General features: G+C 48.4%; 1 protein-coding gene across 4 annotated transcripts; it reads left to right on the top strand.

Annotated features, from left to right (window-relative positions):
• Positions 1-3,729: 3,729 nt before the first annotated feature.
• On the top strand, positions 3,730-15,866 carry LOC100825202 (isoamylase 2, chloroplastic). Of its 4 annotated transcripts, XR_002963032.1 has the most exons (3): positions 3,730-14,808; positions 15,362-15,383; positions 15,460-15,866. XR_002963032.1 is itself a non-coding variant. In XM_014899311.2 (2 exons), the coding sequence occupies exon 2, from the start codon at positions 11,218-11,220 to the stop codon at positions 14,059-14,061; it is 2,844 nt and encodes a 947-aa protein (XP_014754797.1). In that variant the 5' UTR covers positions 3,730-4,176; positions 7,946-11,217; the 3' UTR covers positions 14,062-15,866. The 4 variants fall into 4 exon arrangements, 1 of the variants encoding a protein (XP_014754797.1); XR_002963030.1 differs by having other exon boundaries at positions 15,362-15,866; XR_002963031.1 differs by having other exon boundaries at positions 3,730-15,383.
• Positions 15,867-16,090: the final 224 nt, after the last annotated feature.

The following is a 16,090-nucleotide window of genomic DNA, read 5'->3' as shown; positions in this document are numbered from 1 at the left end:
GCGCGCCGCGCCTCCTCCATTTGTTCCCTGCTGCTGGGCTTCGCGGAAATGACGACGTGAGAAAGGGTGCCGGTTTGCAACCCAACTTGTCACTTGAAGGAGAGGTCAGTTCACGATTGCTTAGGGTGCGCTTTCGAGTTTATTCACCAATGCCAATCCTCGGGTCGTGAGATTGTTATCCTTAAACTGGATTTCGAAAAGGCTTTTGACACAATTGAGCATTTGGTGATTCTTCAGATTCTGAAGCACAAGTGCTTCGATGACACCTGGTGCAGATGGATCAAGGAGATATTTTCATCTGGCACGTCGGCAGTTTTACTCAATGGAGTTGTCGGGAGGAGGCAAGGTGATCCATTGTCGCCGTTGCTCTTTGTATTAGCAGCTGATCTTTTACAGTTCATTATTAATCGTGCTCACAGCCTTGGCCAGGTCTCCCTCCCAGTTCCTCAGACTTAAAAATCTGATTTCCCGATCATACAATACGCCCACGACACAATTCTTGTGTTGCCGGCCTGTGCTACTCAGTTGGGACATTTAAAGTTTAAAGCAAATACTTCTTGATTTTGCGGCGTCTACAAGGTTGAAGGTGAATTTTCATAAATCTCAGCTTGTTCCAGTCAATGTTTCATATCAGAAAGCCCAAGATCTTGCCTCTGTCCTGGGATGTGTGATTGGTTCAATGCCTTTCACATACTTGGGATTGCCCCTCGGTACCACCCGACCTAATGTGACTGACTTTCTTCCTTTGGTGGACCGTATTGAACGGAGGATGTCTAACACCACATCCATGTTATCTTATGGTGGGAGTGTCACCATTCTTAACTCTGTGGTCTCCTCCCTCGCCACATACACTATGTGCTCTTTGGAGATCCCCCCCCCCCACCCCCACACACCGCCCACCCACTCAAGATCATTGAACACATTGACAAGGCGCGTCACCATCTTCTTTGGAGCAAGCTAACAGATCTTGGTGAGAAATGCCAGTGTCTTGCAGCCTGGGATATAGTCTGCAGACCAAAGAACAAGGGGGTCTCGGAGTTCTTAATCTAAAAATTCAGAATAAGGCATTGCTTATCAAGCACCTCGATAAATTCTATAACAGAATGGATTTTCCTTGGGTTCATCTGCTCTGGAGCACCACTTCTGCAGTCCCACATGCCTTAGCTCCTTGCGGATCCTTTTGGTGGAGGGACATTTTGAAGTTAACTTCTATATTTAGAGGACTCTCTAATTGCTTGGTTGTCGATGGAAATAGCTGCCTGTTCTGGAAGGATAAATGGAATGATCTAATGTTGGAAAATCAAGAAATTTCGGGAATAACAATTCAATGAATAATTCCAGAATATAAATCATGACGACAGCAGCAACTAACAGATGCATCTCAAAAATACTAAAAGTATTAAATAGCCCAACGAACAGCAATATGAACTCGCAGATCATAACTAAACAACAGATCGAATCACAATGTACGTACTGTTGTGGTGGAGAGGAAGCCGTTGTTCCTCTCCACCTTTTTTTTACAAATTACCACCGCTTTTTGTAATTTGAAAATAAAAATAAAAAAGGTGGTTTTCTTAGATATGTGACTCAAATGTGGTGGTTTTAAGTAATTTTCTCATGGTGAGTTGATGAGGAATAGCATAAAAAACACAAAAAATTGAGGCGCCAAAACCAGCGACTTTATAGGGTGAGTCATGATGACCGCACCAAGACCCATATGGAATTAGTACAACATTATTTTGTGCAACCTACCAAGATTTTTTTTTTAGTAAAATGGACCACATGTCCTATAACTATTGGAGGTGTGTCAAGTGAGTCATAATTTTTTTAAAGTGCATATCTAGACCCTAATTCTCTTTAAGTTGTTCATCCGCGGTCCTAAATTAGGCCGAGCCGCTGCTGACCGGCCAGGTGACAAGTTGACTGCCACGCTGGCTAACTGCTGGGTCGATGGAAATTGCAAATCGATGAGAAATCAGCAAAATTACCCGGTAATTCGGGCACTTGTAGAACACTTGTCTAGGTTCATCTCTGATTGACACACGAGATGGAGTACGGTCCTTATTTGACAGCATGGCACTTCACCAATGGCAATGACGACCGGTGACAGGCGAGCTTGTGTGGTCGGCTGTGGGGGCTGTGGTGGTGGAGGGGAGCTCTTCTTATTGCCTCTCTTCTACACCGCAGCAGAGGAACTTGCGGTCGACATCGACCCAGACATGGCGGCGGGCCGGCAGGAGAGGCTGGGGGCGGCGACACAAGCAACGTGAGTGAAAGATCGGTATGGTCGACTAGAGTGGGGGTGAATAGGTGACTAACAAATTTTAACCTTTTCTTTTTCTTTTCTTGAAAGATACAAAAACTTAATCCTTGGGCTTACTACAATCTCTAAAGTGAATGCAACCTTAGTATGAAGTGCAATAGCCGAAGCACCAGCCGAAGCAAAGGATAGACAATAATGTAAAACAAGTAAGTAAAGGACGAGAATGATACCACACGGGAGACGAAGATTTATCCCGGAGTTTCACCTTTTGGGGAGGTGGACGTCTACTTTTGGAGGACTGCTCTACCACAAAGGTAGAGGCGCTACAAAGGTTCACTCTATTCTCCTCTCACGACACCACAAAGGCGATGTGAGCTCCACTAGTGGCTTGCTTGAAGGCGAACGTTGAACCTTTACAAACAAAGAGAAGGGCACGACTCCACAAGTCAATTGGAGGCTCTTTTCCGAATCCACAAGCACCTCCTCACAAGATTGGAGGCCTTGAGGAGACACCTTCACTACTACAAAACAGTGCATATGTGACGAGATATCAGTGACGGGCCTTTCGCGCCCGTCACTGATGACAATCATCAGTAACGGGCCTACCACGACCGTCACTGATGATACACATCAGTGACGGTCGCATCCTCGCCCGTCACTAATGACCACTCATCAGTGACGGGCGAGGTACACCCGTCACTGATGACTCCTCATCGGTAACGGGCGCCGGAGACCCGTCACTAATGGTTCAATTTGAACAATAACAAAATTTCACAAAAACACATATCAATGGCGGACGTTAAATCTATGCCCGCCACTGATGAATCCTGAAGACCTTTGAAAATTGAAAAAATCATAACTAGTTCATAAAAAAATCAGAAAAATGTGATTCTTTTTGCTGAAGTCTTATTTTTTTTCTTGCTTAACATAGTGGAACAATAATATCAGATGGTAACAATTGAAAATGAACTATGTAGTACACATTTGTTATTTCTCATATTTGAAATTTAGGTTTTTAAGCCAAATGACCAAAGTTTTGTTCATTTCTATGCCATAGTCCATGATAATGTATCCATTTTTTGAACAAATGTGCATCTAGTCATGACAAACTATATTGCCAAACAGGTTTACAAAATTTTTGTTATATAAAATAATTTTCCATTTTCCAAATGCATACTTATAAACCAGTTCAGGGATTATACACACAAAGTATAACATATGTGCATACACACATCAGATGGTAACATTTTTCATTTTTCACACAAAGTAGAACATATGTGTATACTTATAAAACAGTTTGGGGATTAATTACTTATATCTTATACTGAAAACAAAAAAACAAAATTTTATACTCATCACTGGCGGGTCTTTCTGCCCAGCCCGCCACTGGCGTTCTGATTGGTTGACACAGTGGAGGCATGGATCGCTGATGTGGCACTCCCCATCCACTCCTTCCTCTCTCTCTAATCTCTATCTCTCACGCACGCACTCCCCCATCTCCTCTGGTTCTCCGTCTGCCTCCTTACTCTCCCCGTGTCCTCTTCTTTCCACTCCGCCTGCAGGACGAGCAGAGGCTGCCGCCGCACAGATGGAGGCGCCTCTCCCTTCCTCCACGCTAGCCCTTTCCCTTCCTCTCTCTTTCCTGCGCATGGAGCAGCAGCAGGGGGGCCGAATCCGGCGGCCACGACCCAGCCTGCCACCGCCACCGTGCCCCTACACGGCCTCCTCCGCGGGAGGGCTCCTCCGCTCGTCCTCGCCGCCGGACCCCGCACAGCCTCCTCCGGGGGACCGGTCACAGCCGGATCGGGCCGCCGCGGGTCCGAGCATCGCCAGATCCGGTCGCCATGGTGCTCCTGCCCCCGATCCTAGCCGCCGGCCGCCACCCCCGACCCAAGCCCCGGCCGCCGCCCCCGGTTCGTCTCTCTCTCTCTCTCTCTCTGCCTCTGAGTTCTCTCTCTACAGATCGAGAAGGGGCGGCCGTACGTGGAGAGGAGAGCCCGTCTCCTCATCGGCGCTGAACAAGGTGGATGGCCGGCGCCGTCATGGACATTTGCAGTCGATGGCGCGGTCGAGGTGGTGCCCCAGGAGGATTTGGGGTCGGAGATTTTTTTTCCTCAAAAATGGCATCAGTGTCGGTCGTTTGAGTGTTAGTACCGGGCGTTGCCCAGGTGCCCTGCCCGCCAGTGATAGTGTTTTTAGCCCGTTAGTGTTTTTGCTCCAGCTAGCTAGGAATCCTAATATTCCAAGAGTAACAAAATCCACTGGGGGAAACGAGGGGAATCAACTTTTGATTTGGTAAAACCCTAAGTCGATTTCTTCTCAACCCTTCCTCAAAATATTAGCTTCGAGGATGAACTAGGGAGAGAGATCTCGACATTTGAAGCTTAGAAATGGTGAAGAACAATGGTAAGTCGGGATGGGAGCCGTTGGGATGAAGACCCCCTTTTATAGCAGTTCCTGATTTCTGCCCGTTATGTGCATTTTCTGCACTGGGCGGTACTACTGCCAGACCAGGCGGTACTATCGTCGCGGTAGTACTGCACTAGTACCGTATCAGTGCCACACGAGGTCAGTAGCATTTTGCTACCTCCTAGCACTGGTGCGGTATGAGGGCGGTACTACTGGCCCCGGTACTGCCGCGCACCCTGGGCCGAGCGGTACTGCCGCCCTGGAAAGAACACAGTCAGAACCTCTTTGGCTCAAAATTTGGTTTCGCTAATCTTCACCGATGGGTTTTGGAGGCTATTTAGTGGGTGCAATCTGCTAGTTGTGTACGTGAAGTTGATTTACCCTAGCCTTTCCAAAATGGACTCCCTCTTTATAGTACGGACTTTCCTACGACTCAATAAAATAAAAAGCCGTAAATTTTTCTACGCTTCTTTCCATTTTGAGGGCAACGAACCGCATCACTTGATTCTATATAATTTCTGAACATGCTTAGCGCACGGTTAGTCCACATGTCATGTTGTCATTAACATCAAAACTCATTAGGGATCGAAATGCCCTTTCAGGAGGAAAAGAGAGAAAAATGAGAGAGAGAGAAAGAGATAGAATTGCCAACTGCAGTCTCCATTGTTAATAAGTGGGTTCCTGAAAATTTCCAGACCACCGAAACAACGAGAAAACTCCCACCCAATGACCCTTGCCTGACGTGGCAGTCGTCAACTTGCCATCTCGTCGGTCAGCAACGGCTCGGCCTCATTTAGGATTGCGGTGAACAACTTAAAAGAATTATGATCTAAATATGCACTTTTGAAGAACTAGGACTCACTTTACACACCTCCAATAGTTATAGGACATGCGGTGTGTCGGTGCCTGGACCTCCGACACCGGAGATCTTTAGAACCCCTTTTTTCATGAGGGGTGAGGGAGCTGTGTCGGTAGGATCAAACAAACAACTCTCAAGAACACACACGCGATTTACCCAGGTTCGGGCCGCCGAAGCGTAATACCCTACGTCCTGCTTATCTGGATTGCTGGAGCAACACACGGGATACATGGTCCCGGGGGCACACACCCGCTCCTGGGGATTCTCACTCTCGCTGGAGTCGAGCTCTCCTCGTGTGTCTGTCCTTGCTGTTCGTGACCCTTTTTCTAGTGCCACTGGTCCTCCTTTTATACTACAAGGGGATACCACAAGGTTGGGCTGCATGCGAGCCGCGTGCTGCGGATACGTGGCGTGTGCGGTACCGGCCCTGGCGTGGTCTTCAGACCTTTTCCTGCACGTGTCTATCCTCCTCCTGCACCGACCCGACAGGTCGAGCAGTCCGGACGCGACCGGGCAAGCCACCCAGTCGTCGGGCGCGGGCCGTGCAGGCCCCGTCTTGTCGCTGCACAGTGCAGATTCCCATCTTATTTTACTCTTTTGTCGCCCCAACCACCGAGGCAGAGGCTTCAATGCGGCTGACAGGTGCGACATGTGTGGTGTTTACTCTTTGTGCTCGCCCGCCGCTCGGCGAGCCAGCTCTTAAGCCCCCGGCGGGGTTGAAGCGGGCCGGCCCCAAGCGGTACTTGGACCCCAGTTACTAGGGGTCCGACATCAGCCCCCAGTGTGGCACGTCAACCAGAGGGGCCCGTGCCCGGCCTGCTCCTGCTTTGGAACTGATACCATTGCGTTGGTGAGCCACGCCTCCTTGCCGCTTGGGGCCTTGCTCCGTCGTCTTTAAATAACCCACCAGGGAGGAGGGCTTCCTCCCGCAGTTTCCACCCGCGCTTTCCTGTTCTGCTCCCCTTTGGCCTCTTCCTTTCCTCCATCTCCACTTCCATCCCGGCGGAGCGATGAGCCCGAAAGGGAAAAGGAACGCGAAATCCGGGGGTAAATCCCCTGCCACCGCACATTAGCACCCGCGCGCAAGGGAGAAGGAGTGGAAAGCGCTCCGTCCCAAGCACGCCTTCTTCCCCCAACATGGCCACGCTCCCCGTTGGCGTGCAAGCTCTCCATGCCGACATGCCTAGGCTTGATGACATCTTGTTCCCTCCCGGCCTGCAACGAGCTAGGACCGGTGTCGTGGGTGACGAACCCCGGTGCCGGAGTCGAACTCACCCCAAGGCCAGACAAGCGCCTGGCCCGTGCTGGTAGGGCCACTCCGCCCTCGTGCCCCGCGGGTGCCTCAGAAGGACCACAGCAGGAGGCGGCTGTCGAAGCTTCCCCCACGGGTGGCGCTCCCGTGTTCCGCTTGTCCATCCCGCGGGGATCGTGGGGCTCCAAGCGTCCGGCAGGCAGGTTAGTGTCCTTTCCACCGCCTGCTTCTTACCTTCCTTTTTCTTTCGCGCCGACGCCTCTCTTTCTTCTAGCAACGCTTCCCCTCGGCGCAGCGCAAAGCATGCGCGTGAGGAAGCGCCTCCGGCAGAGGCAACACCCGCGGGGGTGTTCCCCCACACCCCGCCGGTCTCCACGACTGAGCCCTCAACCCCACAGGTCGCAGCAATGGAGCCTTTGCCAACACCGCGCGTGGGCACGCAGGAGCCCACGCCCCAAGCCGCACAACTCGCCGCCGCTGGTGCAAGCGTGTTGGCGGGCCCTCTTCATGGGGGCGTCCACCATGCCACCGTGGTGGCACCACGCGAGGGCGGCACCCCGCTCCCCGAGGCCGACCTCGCGACGGTTTTCGTCGTCGACACCACAAGCTTCGCCAACATGCGCCGCGCCATCGACGCCATCGAGCTGAATTAGAAGCAGTTCGCGGCTGCGGTTTTTGGGGCGAAGGCAGACTTCGAGAGCACCCAGGCGCGCCAAGAGACCTTGGTCCGTGCGATCCAGGACGCTGAGGCATGCCTCGCCGCACTTGGCGCTACGAACATGACACATTTCACCTTCTGGTCAAACAGTTTAAACTCCGTCGACTACGAATAGTTGACCTTCTTCGGTTACGACGACTTGATACACTTTCGAGTTCTCGTAGTCGAAACACGTTTGACTCCACGTCCTAACAAACATGCTGTCCTGATTAGCTGATTCAGCCTACGAAGTCGAAACCCATGAACTCCAACCCAGTTGTATCCCAACTGACAGGTTGGCATGGGATAGAGATGACGGGCGTCAGGCTAACGAAAGGGCCTGCATACTAGATAGCATGTCGAGTTCGGTCAAATAACAAAACCATTGCTAAAATAATAAATAAATAAGCTAATGCAATATTTTATGAAGTCTCAACACTGTATGATTGTTTCCAATGACTGCAGCTCAAATCAATCCAAGCAAGAAGGCCACGAAGATTTGAGCCTATGCTCGACTACCAGCAGTCGAACATAGCCTCGGGGGCTACTCTCACGGGCCGCGCTGGCCACGCACCCTATACTTCGGATGCATCACCCTTCGGGTCTGTCGGCTCCACCACCCTTCGGGTCTGTCGGTTTCGCCATCCAAGCTTCTGACACGACTTCGCTACCACGTCAACTCCAACTGCACTGCGTCGGCTCCGTCCTTTCAAGCGTCCGACTCAACTCCGCCGTCACGTAAACTTTTTTTTTTTGAGAATCTCCTGTAACTTTATTCAAACTCGAAAACCATTATAGGTATAGTGCTTCGGATCATAGACACAAGAAACTACAAAGTAACCCCTATGACTAAGAATTACAATGAAATTTCTCGAAAACATATTCTCCGTGGCATCAATCTTTGCAACACGATATTCTCCAGACTTCAGGAAAAGAACTGCAATTAGACTGGAGTGGCAACATCGCCACTCGTAACCCTGCACGAACTTGATTACCTTCAAATGTTTCAGAAAGCCCCCTGAGTCGCCCATCTAAAAAGATGAGAAGCCGTGAGCATTGAACGTACTTGGGCTGGGGATGATCCCCCATAGGTCATCGAACCACATGATCTTCACGAAAACGCTAGAGAAAGACCCCAAAGTCACAAAAGATCAGACCAACAAAAGCATCATGACACACTGACAAAAACTCATCAAATCCGTATGAACAGATCTGTGAGGACATAAACTGAAAATCCGCGTGATCGGACACATGGAATTCCTGGTGATTAAAACTCTCTGGCCCCGTGGCGCAATAAGGCACCGCCGCAACAGAGGAAGAACCAGAGTACCTTTATTCTCGACGGCATTGCACTCTCCGCCGTAGCGTTGCCGATGAAGATCACAAGACTTGTAATAGTAAAAACTTCTGAAAACGCCCAAGAGTACCCGAGATTCCCCCCACCTCGCAGCGCCAAGATGGCGTCATGAGGTGAGGGGAACCAGTGAATCCGGACGGTGCTCTACCTCAAAACCCTAAGTTTTCTCCGTCTCCTCACCGTCACGTCAACTACGACTACACGATATGTGACCCGCGACTTTGAGTCTCAAGGGCTACCGATGTGGTTATAACCAATCGGGTCATCATCTTTGGTATACCCACTATGGCCCAGCTGGGGGCCCATGTAGAAGCCTACTACAACTCCAGGGGTCCGGATGCCTAATCTTGTGACTTAAGATAAGGAAACCGACTTAGGGTTTAAATACAAATTGTAACCTACCAGGTTTCTGCACCCGAGACCTAGCCTCCTATATAAAGGACTAGGAGGGGCACTCTGGAGGACAGATTCTCTCTCCCTCAAGATAGATCCAATCTCTCATAGAGACTCCATCTCATACACCTCACGCCAGATGTAATCTGAGCACCATAGCCTCCATGGCAACCTTGTAATCTCTCCGTTAATATTAGATCAGACAAGCAGGATGTAGGGGTATTACCTTTCGAGGGCCCTGAACTTGGGGTAAACTCTTGCCTGCCCTTGCTTGTCAACCGACGGGATCGCCAACACATACGCATGTCACTCTCCCTAAACACAAAGCCCCTCAACATGGGCATTGCCGAAGTGGAACTTCGTCACATACCATGTGTGTCATCACTCCTCGATAAGAATGCTTACCGGTTCTAGAGCTTGGATCGCCACGAGAAGGGATCAAAGGCGTCGAGAGGAAGGCGAGGAATTGGACACCGTTCAATCTTGATATGACCTACAAAGAAAGGGTGCTAGGAGAAAAGGAGAGACACAAGAGAGAGGGATCTAGGAAGAACGGAGATCTACGGGAGATGGTAGCGACGATGGATGGTGCGATGTCTTTGGGGTGAGGCTGGCAGTGGAAAAACAGATGGTGTCGAAGTGAGGTAGGGATTGAATCAGGAGGAGAAGCACAAAGGCAGTGGATGCGTCAGGGAAAGAAAGAGAGAACATGATGGTGTAGAAAAATAGAGAAGATGGCTGAAATTTATTGTTTAAAGATACTTCCTCTGTTTGGGTTTACTATTTAAATTTGTGGTAGACTTTGACCAACAATTATTCAATTATATTTAGTACATGTATATAAAAGTTATACCATTAGAAAGAGTTTTTCAATACGAATCCAACAATATATCATTGAGATAAATGCACTCGCGGTCTTATTATTATTGATTTGGTGCCACTTCGTCCTAAAAATTATGAAATTGCACACTTAGGTCCTAATTTTATTTTAAGTGGCTCACGCGAAGTCCTAAGTTGGTTCTGGCGCGTTTGACACGCCTATGTGGCTCGTTGACCCCATACACTTGAGCAAGGGCCCCCACATATCATAACCAATGGCAATGTAAGGAGAAACCCCTCATGGAAAAGAAATGAGGGGAGAAATAAGAGAGATGGCCCTTCCGTGAGTTTTTTTTTGCTGAATCACATTGCCATTCGTTATGGTCTCTGAGCCCCTTGATGACGTGTACCGGGTTAAGGAGACACGTAGATGGGTAAAACGGGCCTGAACCAGCTTAGGACCTCGCGTGAGCCACTTAAAATATAATTAGTACCTAAGTGTGCAATTTCATAAATTTAGGAATAAAGTGACACCAACTCAATAATAGTAGCATCGCAAGTGAATTTACCTCGTATATCTTTTGCGACGCAATAATCTCATATTACCGACGCAATTTTGATCAAAATTTGGCATAAAATTCCGTGGGTCTTGTGAACCCAAACGGAGGGAGTACTTCTCAATGGTATAAATGACAACATCATTTTCGTGAGCCAATTAGAAAGCTTGTCGCACAGATGAAAACACTACGGCTGATTGTACTGCAAACACTAGTGCAAGAATGGAGGATGGCAAGTTTTTAAACAAACTACTCCCTCAGTTCAGGTTTATAAGAGCGACGCGAAATTTTATGCTAAATTTTGGTCAAAAATTACATTGGTAGTATGAGATTATTGCGGCACAAGAGATATATTGTTGGATTCATTTTGAAAAAACTTTTTCTAATGATATACTACTTCCGTTTCATAATTCTTGTCGAAATATTACATGTATCTAGACGTACATATATCCATTTTTAGGCAATTTTGCAATTTTGAGGCAAGAAATTATGGAACGGAACGGGTAACTTTTATATACATGTAAGTACTAAATATAATATATCCAAGCGAAGGCAGTAAGTGGGACAAAGGTACATTCTACTCCATTTAACCGTGAAGATCCCTACCAAAAATGACTGCTCTCGCTAACTCATCGTGCGCCGTTCGTACCCCGGGACGCGGGGGGACCTCCGGGCGTCTTGCTCACATGGAATGTACTGTTCACCAGCAGTGTGCGCGAAGCCATCTGCACCGGCTGCACCGCATGGGCATGGACACAAGGTTGCAAAAAGACAAGTCTATTTGGACAGCGTCTTCTGCCGCGAGCCGTCCATCCGTCGTTGCATCCCGTGCGCCGGCGCCAACCCAACTGGCAACTGCACTCGGTCTCACTTCCACGTGGGCGCCCGCCCATCGGTCTCTCTTCCCTCCACTCCACTCCACAACCCCCTCGTGCCGCTCCCCTTCGCTCCTTCAAGTTAACCAGCACAAACCCCCATGCCCACCCACTGCTCGACCCAATTCCCCAACGACTGCTCGCGGCCCCCATCCCATGGCCTACCTCCTCGCGCCGCCCGCCTCCTGGCGCGGCGTCCGGCCACCAGCGCCGCCCCGACAGTCGGCCCCACGCCACGGCCTGATCTCCCGTGCCGCGCGCTCCTCGTGCTACCGCTTCCGGACCGACGACGACGGCGTCGTGGACGTGGCCGTCGCCAGGAAGGAGGGCGAGGGCGGCGGGTACACGGTCAGCGTACAGGTCCCGCTCCTCCCGGGCAGCGCCCGAGGGCGGGAGGGCGGCCGGCTTGTGCTCCGCCCCGCGGACTCCGGCGAGGGCTTCGCGCTGGCGCCAGCCGTGTCGTCCGGCGGCGACGGCGCGTGCCTCGCGGCCGAGCTCTCCTTCGACGCGTCCCGCGCGCCGTTCAACCTCTCCTTCCTGCTGACGGACGGCGAGGGGGCGGAGATATGGACCCACCGCAAGACCACCTTCCGCGTGCCGGTCGGTGTCAGGCGCGGCAGCCCCGCGCCGCTCGGTATGTCCCTGTCGGACGACGGGGCCGCCAACTTCGCCTTGTACAGCAAGACCGCTAAGGGCGTCGTGCTCTGCCTGTATGACGGCAAGGGCAGCGACGAGCCCGCGCTGGAGATCGAGCTCGATCCCTACGTCAACCGGACGGGCAACGTCTGGCACGTGTTGTTGGATTGCGTGCAGGGATACATCAGCTACGGCTTCCGCTGCGGGCTGCTCGGCACGGGCCACCCACTGTTGGACCCGTATGCCAAGGTGCTCGGTGATTTCCTCTCTGCTAATTCTGTTTATGTGGAGGGGGTCCCCGTGCAGTCCATGAGTTTCCTCGGATCATTGGCGAATGCACCGAGCTACAATTGGGGCAGGGACAAACATCCCTGCTTGCCGTTCGAGAAGCTGGTGGTGTACCGGGCGAATGTAGCTTTGTTCACCAAGGACAAGTCGGCTGAGCTGCCGGACAATGTTGCCGGTACTTTCTCCGGGATGGCTGCAAAGATAGACCACTTTAGGAGTCTTGGTGTCAATGCAGTTTTGCTAGAACCAGTGTTCCCTTTCCACAAGGAGAAGGGCCCTTACTTCCCTTACCATTTCTTTTCACCAATGAATTCGTATAGCAGTGAAGGTTGCAGTGCTTCAGCTATCACGTCTATGAAGGATATGGTCAAGGCGATGCACAAAAATGGAATAGAGGTCCTCTTGGAGGTTGTTTTTACGCATACTGCTGAAGGAGAAGCAGATTGTCAGATGATATCAATCCGTGGTATTGACAGTTTCTCTTATTACATTGCTGATGAGATTGTTGGATGCAATGTGGGTATATTGAATTGCAATTCCCCAGTGACTCAGAAACTGATTTTGGACAGCCTCCGCCATTGGGTGCTTGATTTCCATGTCGATGGGTTTTGTTTCATTAATGCTCCTTTCCTTCTCAGGGGCCCATGTGGTGAATATTTATCTCGACCACCTCTTCTTGAATCTATAGCTTTTGACCCAGTTCTTTCCAAGACAAAAATCATTGCAGATCCTTGGTCACCACTCGGCATATCTAATGTGCAATTTCCATTCCCTCACTGGAAAAGGTGGGCTGAGATGAACACAAGGTTTTCTATTGATGTGCGTAAATTTTTAAAGGGAGAAGCGCTTATTAGCGATCTTGCTACTCGTCTGTGTGGTAGCGGGGACCTATTTTCCAGTAGGGGCCCAGCCTTTTCTTTCAATTCCGTGTCCAGGAATTCAGGACTTACTCTTGTTGATTTGGTGAGCTTCAGCAATGATGATCTTGCTTCTGAGTCGAGTTGGAATTGTGGTGAAGAAGGACCGTCTGAGAACAGTGCAGTCCTTCAGACGAGGCTGAGGCAGATAAGGAATTTCATATTTATTCTATTTGTTTCACTTGGTATTCCTGTTCTGAACATGGGAGATGAGTGCGGACACTCCTCTGGTGGTTCCACATTATACATGGATAGAGTTCCTCTAAACTGGAAGGGCTTGAAGACCACTTTTGTTAAGGAAGTTACTGCATTCATTTCATTTCTAGCTGCTCTCAGGAGTCGGCGAGGTGACATATTTCAGAGAAGAGAATTCCTCAAACTGGAAAATATTTATTGGCACGGGAAAGATCTATCTGAGCCAAGATGGGAGGATCCTACTAGCAAATTTCTTTGCATGCATGTAATCGCAGAGAATGATGGAAATATGCCAGATTCAACCAAAGGTGACTTGTACATCTGTTTCAATGCAAATGAGGAATCAATAAGTGCGACATTACCTGCTCCTGCAGAAGGATCCATGTGGCTATGCTTGGTTGATACATCACTTGCGCTTCCGGGTTTCTTTGCAACTGAGTCTAATCCTAAAGTGCAACAAGTGCCAGGATATTCATCTTATGAAGTAAAAGCACACAGTTGTGTTTTATTTGAATCGAAGAGGGATCTCTCCTTGCTTCTGTGATAAGTCATAACTCTGTTGACACTCGCTTCCTTCTTTCAAAGACCTCTGGTCCAAATAAATTGCTGTGTAAATAAGAATTTTTGTGATAATAAAATTTAGCATTTTCCGAAATGGATTCTATATCTAATGTTCATACTGCCTTCTTGTTACTTGTGGTGTTAAATGAGCCGTTATTCTCTTAAACTTTGCTCAATATTTTAAGTTGGCCAGTTGAAGCTTGCAGTAGAGCACGCTGGGAAGCCCTCAGCACCTCTATTGCCACAGCCATTAAATCACTTGTGCAAATAGCTGGATTGCTATAATTGGTTTTAATGGAAGGTCAAGAAGAGGGAAGTAAGATAAAGCACGTGTTGCTTCAGATGGAAGATAAAGCAGCTCCATGACGCCTCTCCTTTGCTTCTTGTCATGCAACCGAGCTTCTTCTTTTCATTCACCTCCTCTTTTTTTCTTCTTCATGTGAACCCTTCTCTCCATAAGCTCCCGCTCATCTTGCCTTCATGCCTGTGGTCGTCGCTGCCCTTCTCTCTTTCACTCCTCATCTTTGTCAATCCCACACACTGATGACAGGTGATCCTGGTAGAAAGAGACAAAACTACTCCAATTCCTTTCCTTAACTGATGTATCGATCGGTCCGAACTAGGCTTTACCTTTGACTTTGATGGTTGCCTGGAATTTTTTCTGGTGAGGTTAAGCATGCTTGTTTGCTTCGAATTGTCATGGAGAACTCCTTAATAGCGTCCAGAATCAGTAAGTGATTAAAGACTCTGAAGCTACTCTGGAAGTTGCTTATGTTAACCTGCTATTTTTCCAAGTGCCACTAACATTAGCTCTTAACCTACAAGGTTTATAAATTTGTATTGTAATATCTCTATGCAATATTCTGCATTCTCCTCCAAATATATAAATGGTATCGAGAATATACTACCCTGAAAGTACAAAGTTAGCTTATGAAGTTTCAATAATGTATAGGTGACAGTCACATGTTTACTACGATAGAACCTGATTTTATTTTCTTGATGTGGCATGAGATAGCTAAGCATGATATGTTTAATCATATTCACGAGATCCTGTTTGAAATGACATATCTGTGTTATATAGGAATACTTGGATAAAGTAAGTCCTATGAGGTTAGCAAGCCCTGAATTTGATTCTTATTTTGTACATTGTACCGCTATCCGTATGTAATCATCGAACAATGAGTTACTCCTTTTATGTGATGCAATTACTATTCCTGAAATATATTTATGCCGCCTTGATTTAGCAGACTGCAAGTTGACATTGGTCCCCACTTCTGTTGCAGATAAAGGCTCTGATTGCAGGTGGTACGTTAACATATTTATCTGAAATTCACTTATTCTAGTCTCTACATCAATCGTATTTATGGCTCATGTGATCAAGGTATAATTGTTGGGTTGGATGAGGACTTTCCGAAGGTGCCGTGGATCTTTTCAGGCTCTGTAGTGTCGTAAGGCTTGTTGATTTTCTGCACTACACCGTACCTGACTATGGATCCTTGGGAATACAAGGTTCAGTCCTCCATTCCTCCGTATCATTCATAACCATTTTTATATTTCTTGTTTTGTTAGACATACTGATGTTAGGTTTATCTCACTTGTAAAAATAATACTCCCTCCGTCCAACAAAGGATGTCTCAACTTGAACTAAATTTGAATGCATCTATACACTAAGTCACATGTAGATACATCCAGATTTTAACAAACTTGAGACATCTTTTGTTGGACGGAGGGAGTAATATTACTAGTAGCTTTGTGCCTTTATATTATCAACTTATGGAAGTTCCTTCACAACCATGGTGTTTCTTTTCCTGCTCGAATCCCATAAAGAAGCAACTCCTTATGACCTTATGGCTCCGTATTCAAGTTCATATATAGGGATTCGCTTATCGACAAAAAGTCAAAAACATATCCAAAGTAACTCAATGCTTTTGTATTCCATGTTTCCTCCTTTTCTTAACTCTTTATGGTGACAGTTTCTACATATTATATCATAAGAACTAAATCCATACATG

This window comes from Brachypodium distachyon, chromosome 2 (assembly GCF_000005505.3).
Source record: "Brachypodium distachyon strain Bd21 chromosome 2, Brachypodium_distachyon_v3.0, whole genome shotgun sequence".
Taxonomy (NCBI): Eukaryota; Viridiplantae; Streptophyta; class Magnoliopsida; order Poales; family Poaceae; genus Brachypodium; species Brachypodium distachyon.
This window is presented reverse-complemented; position numbering and strand designations above follow the sequence as displayed.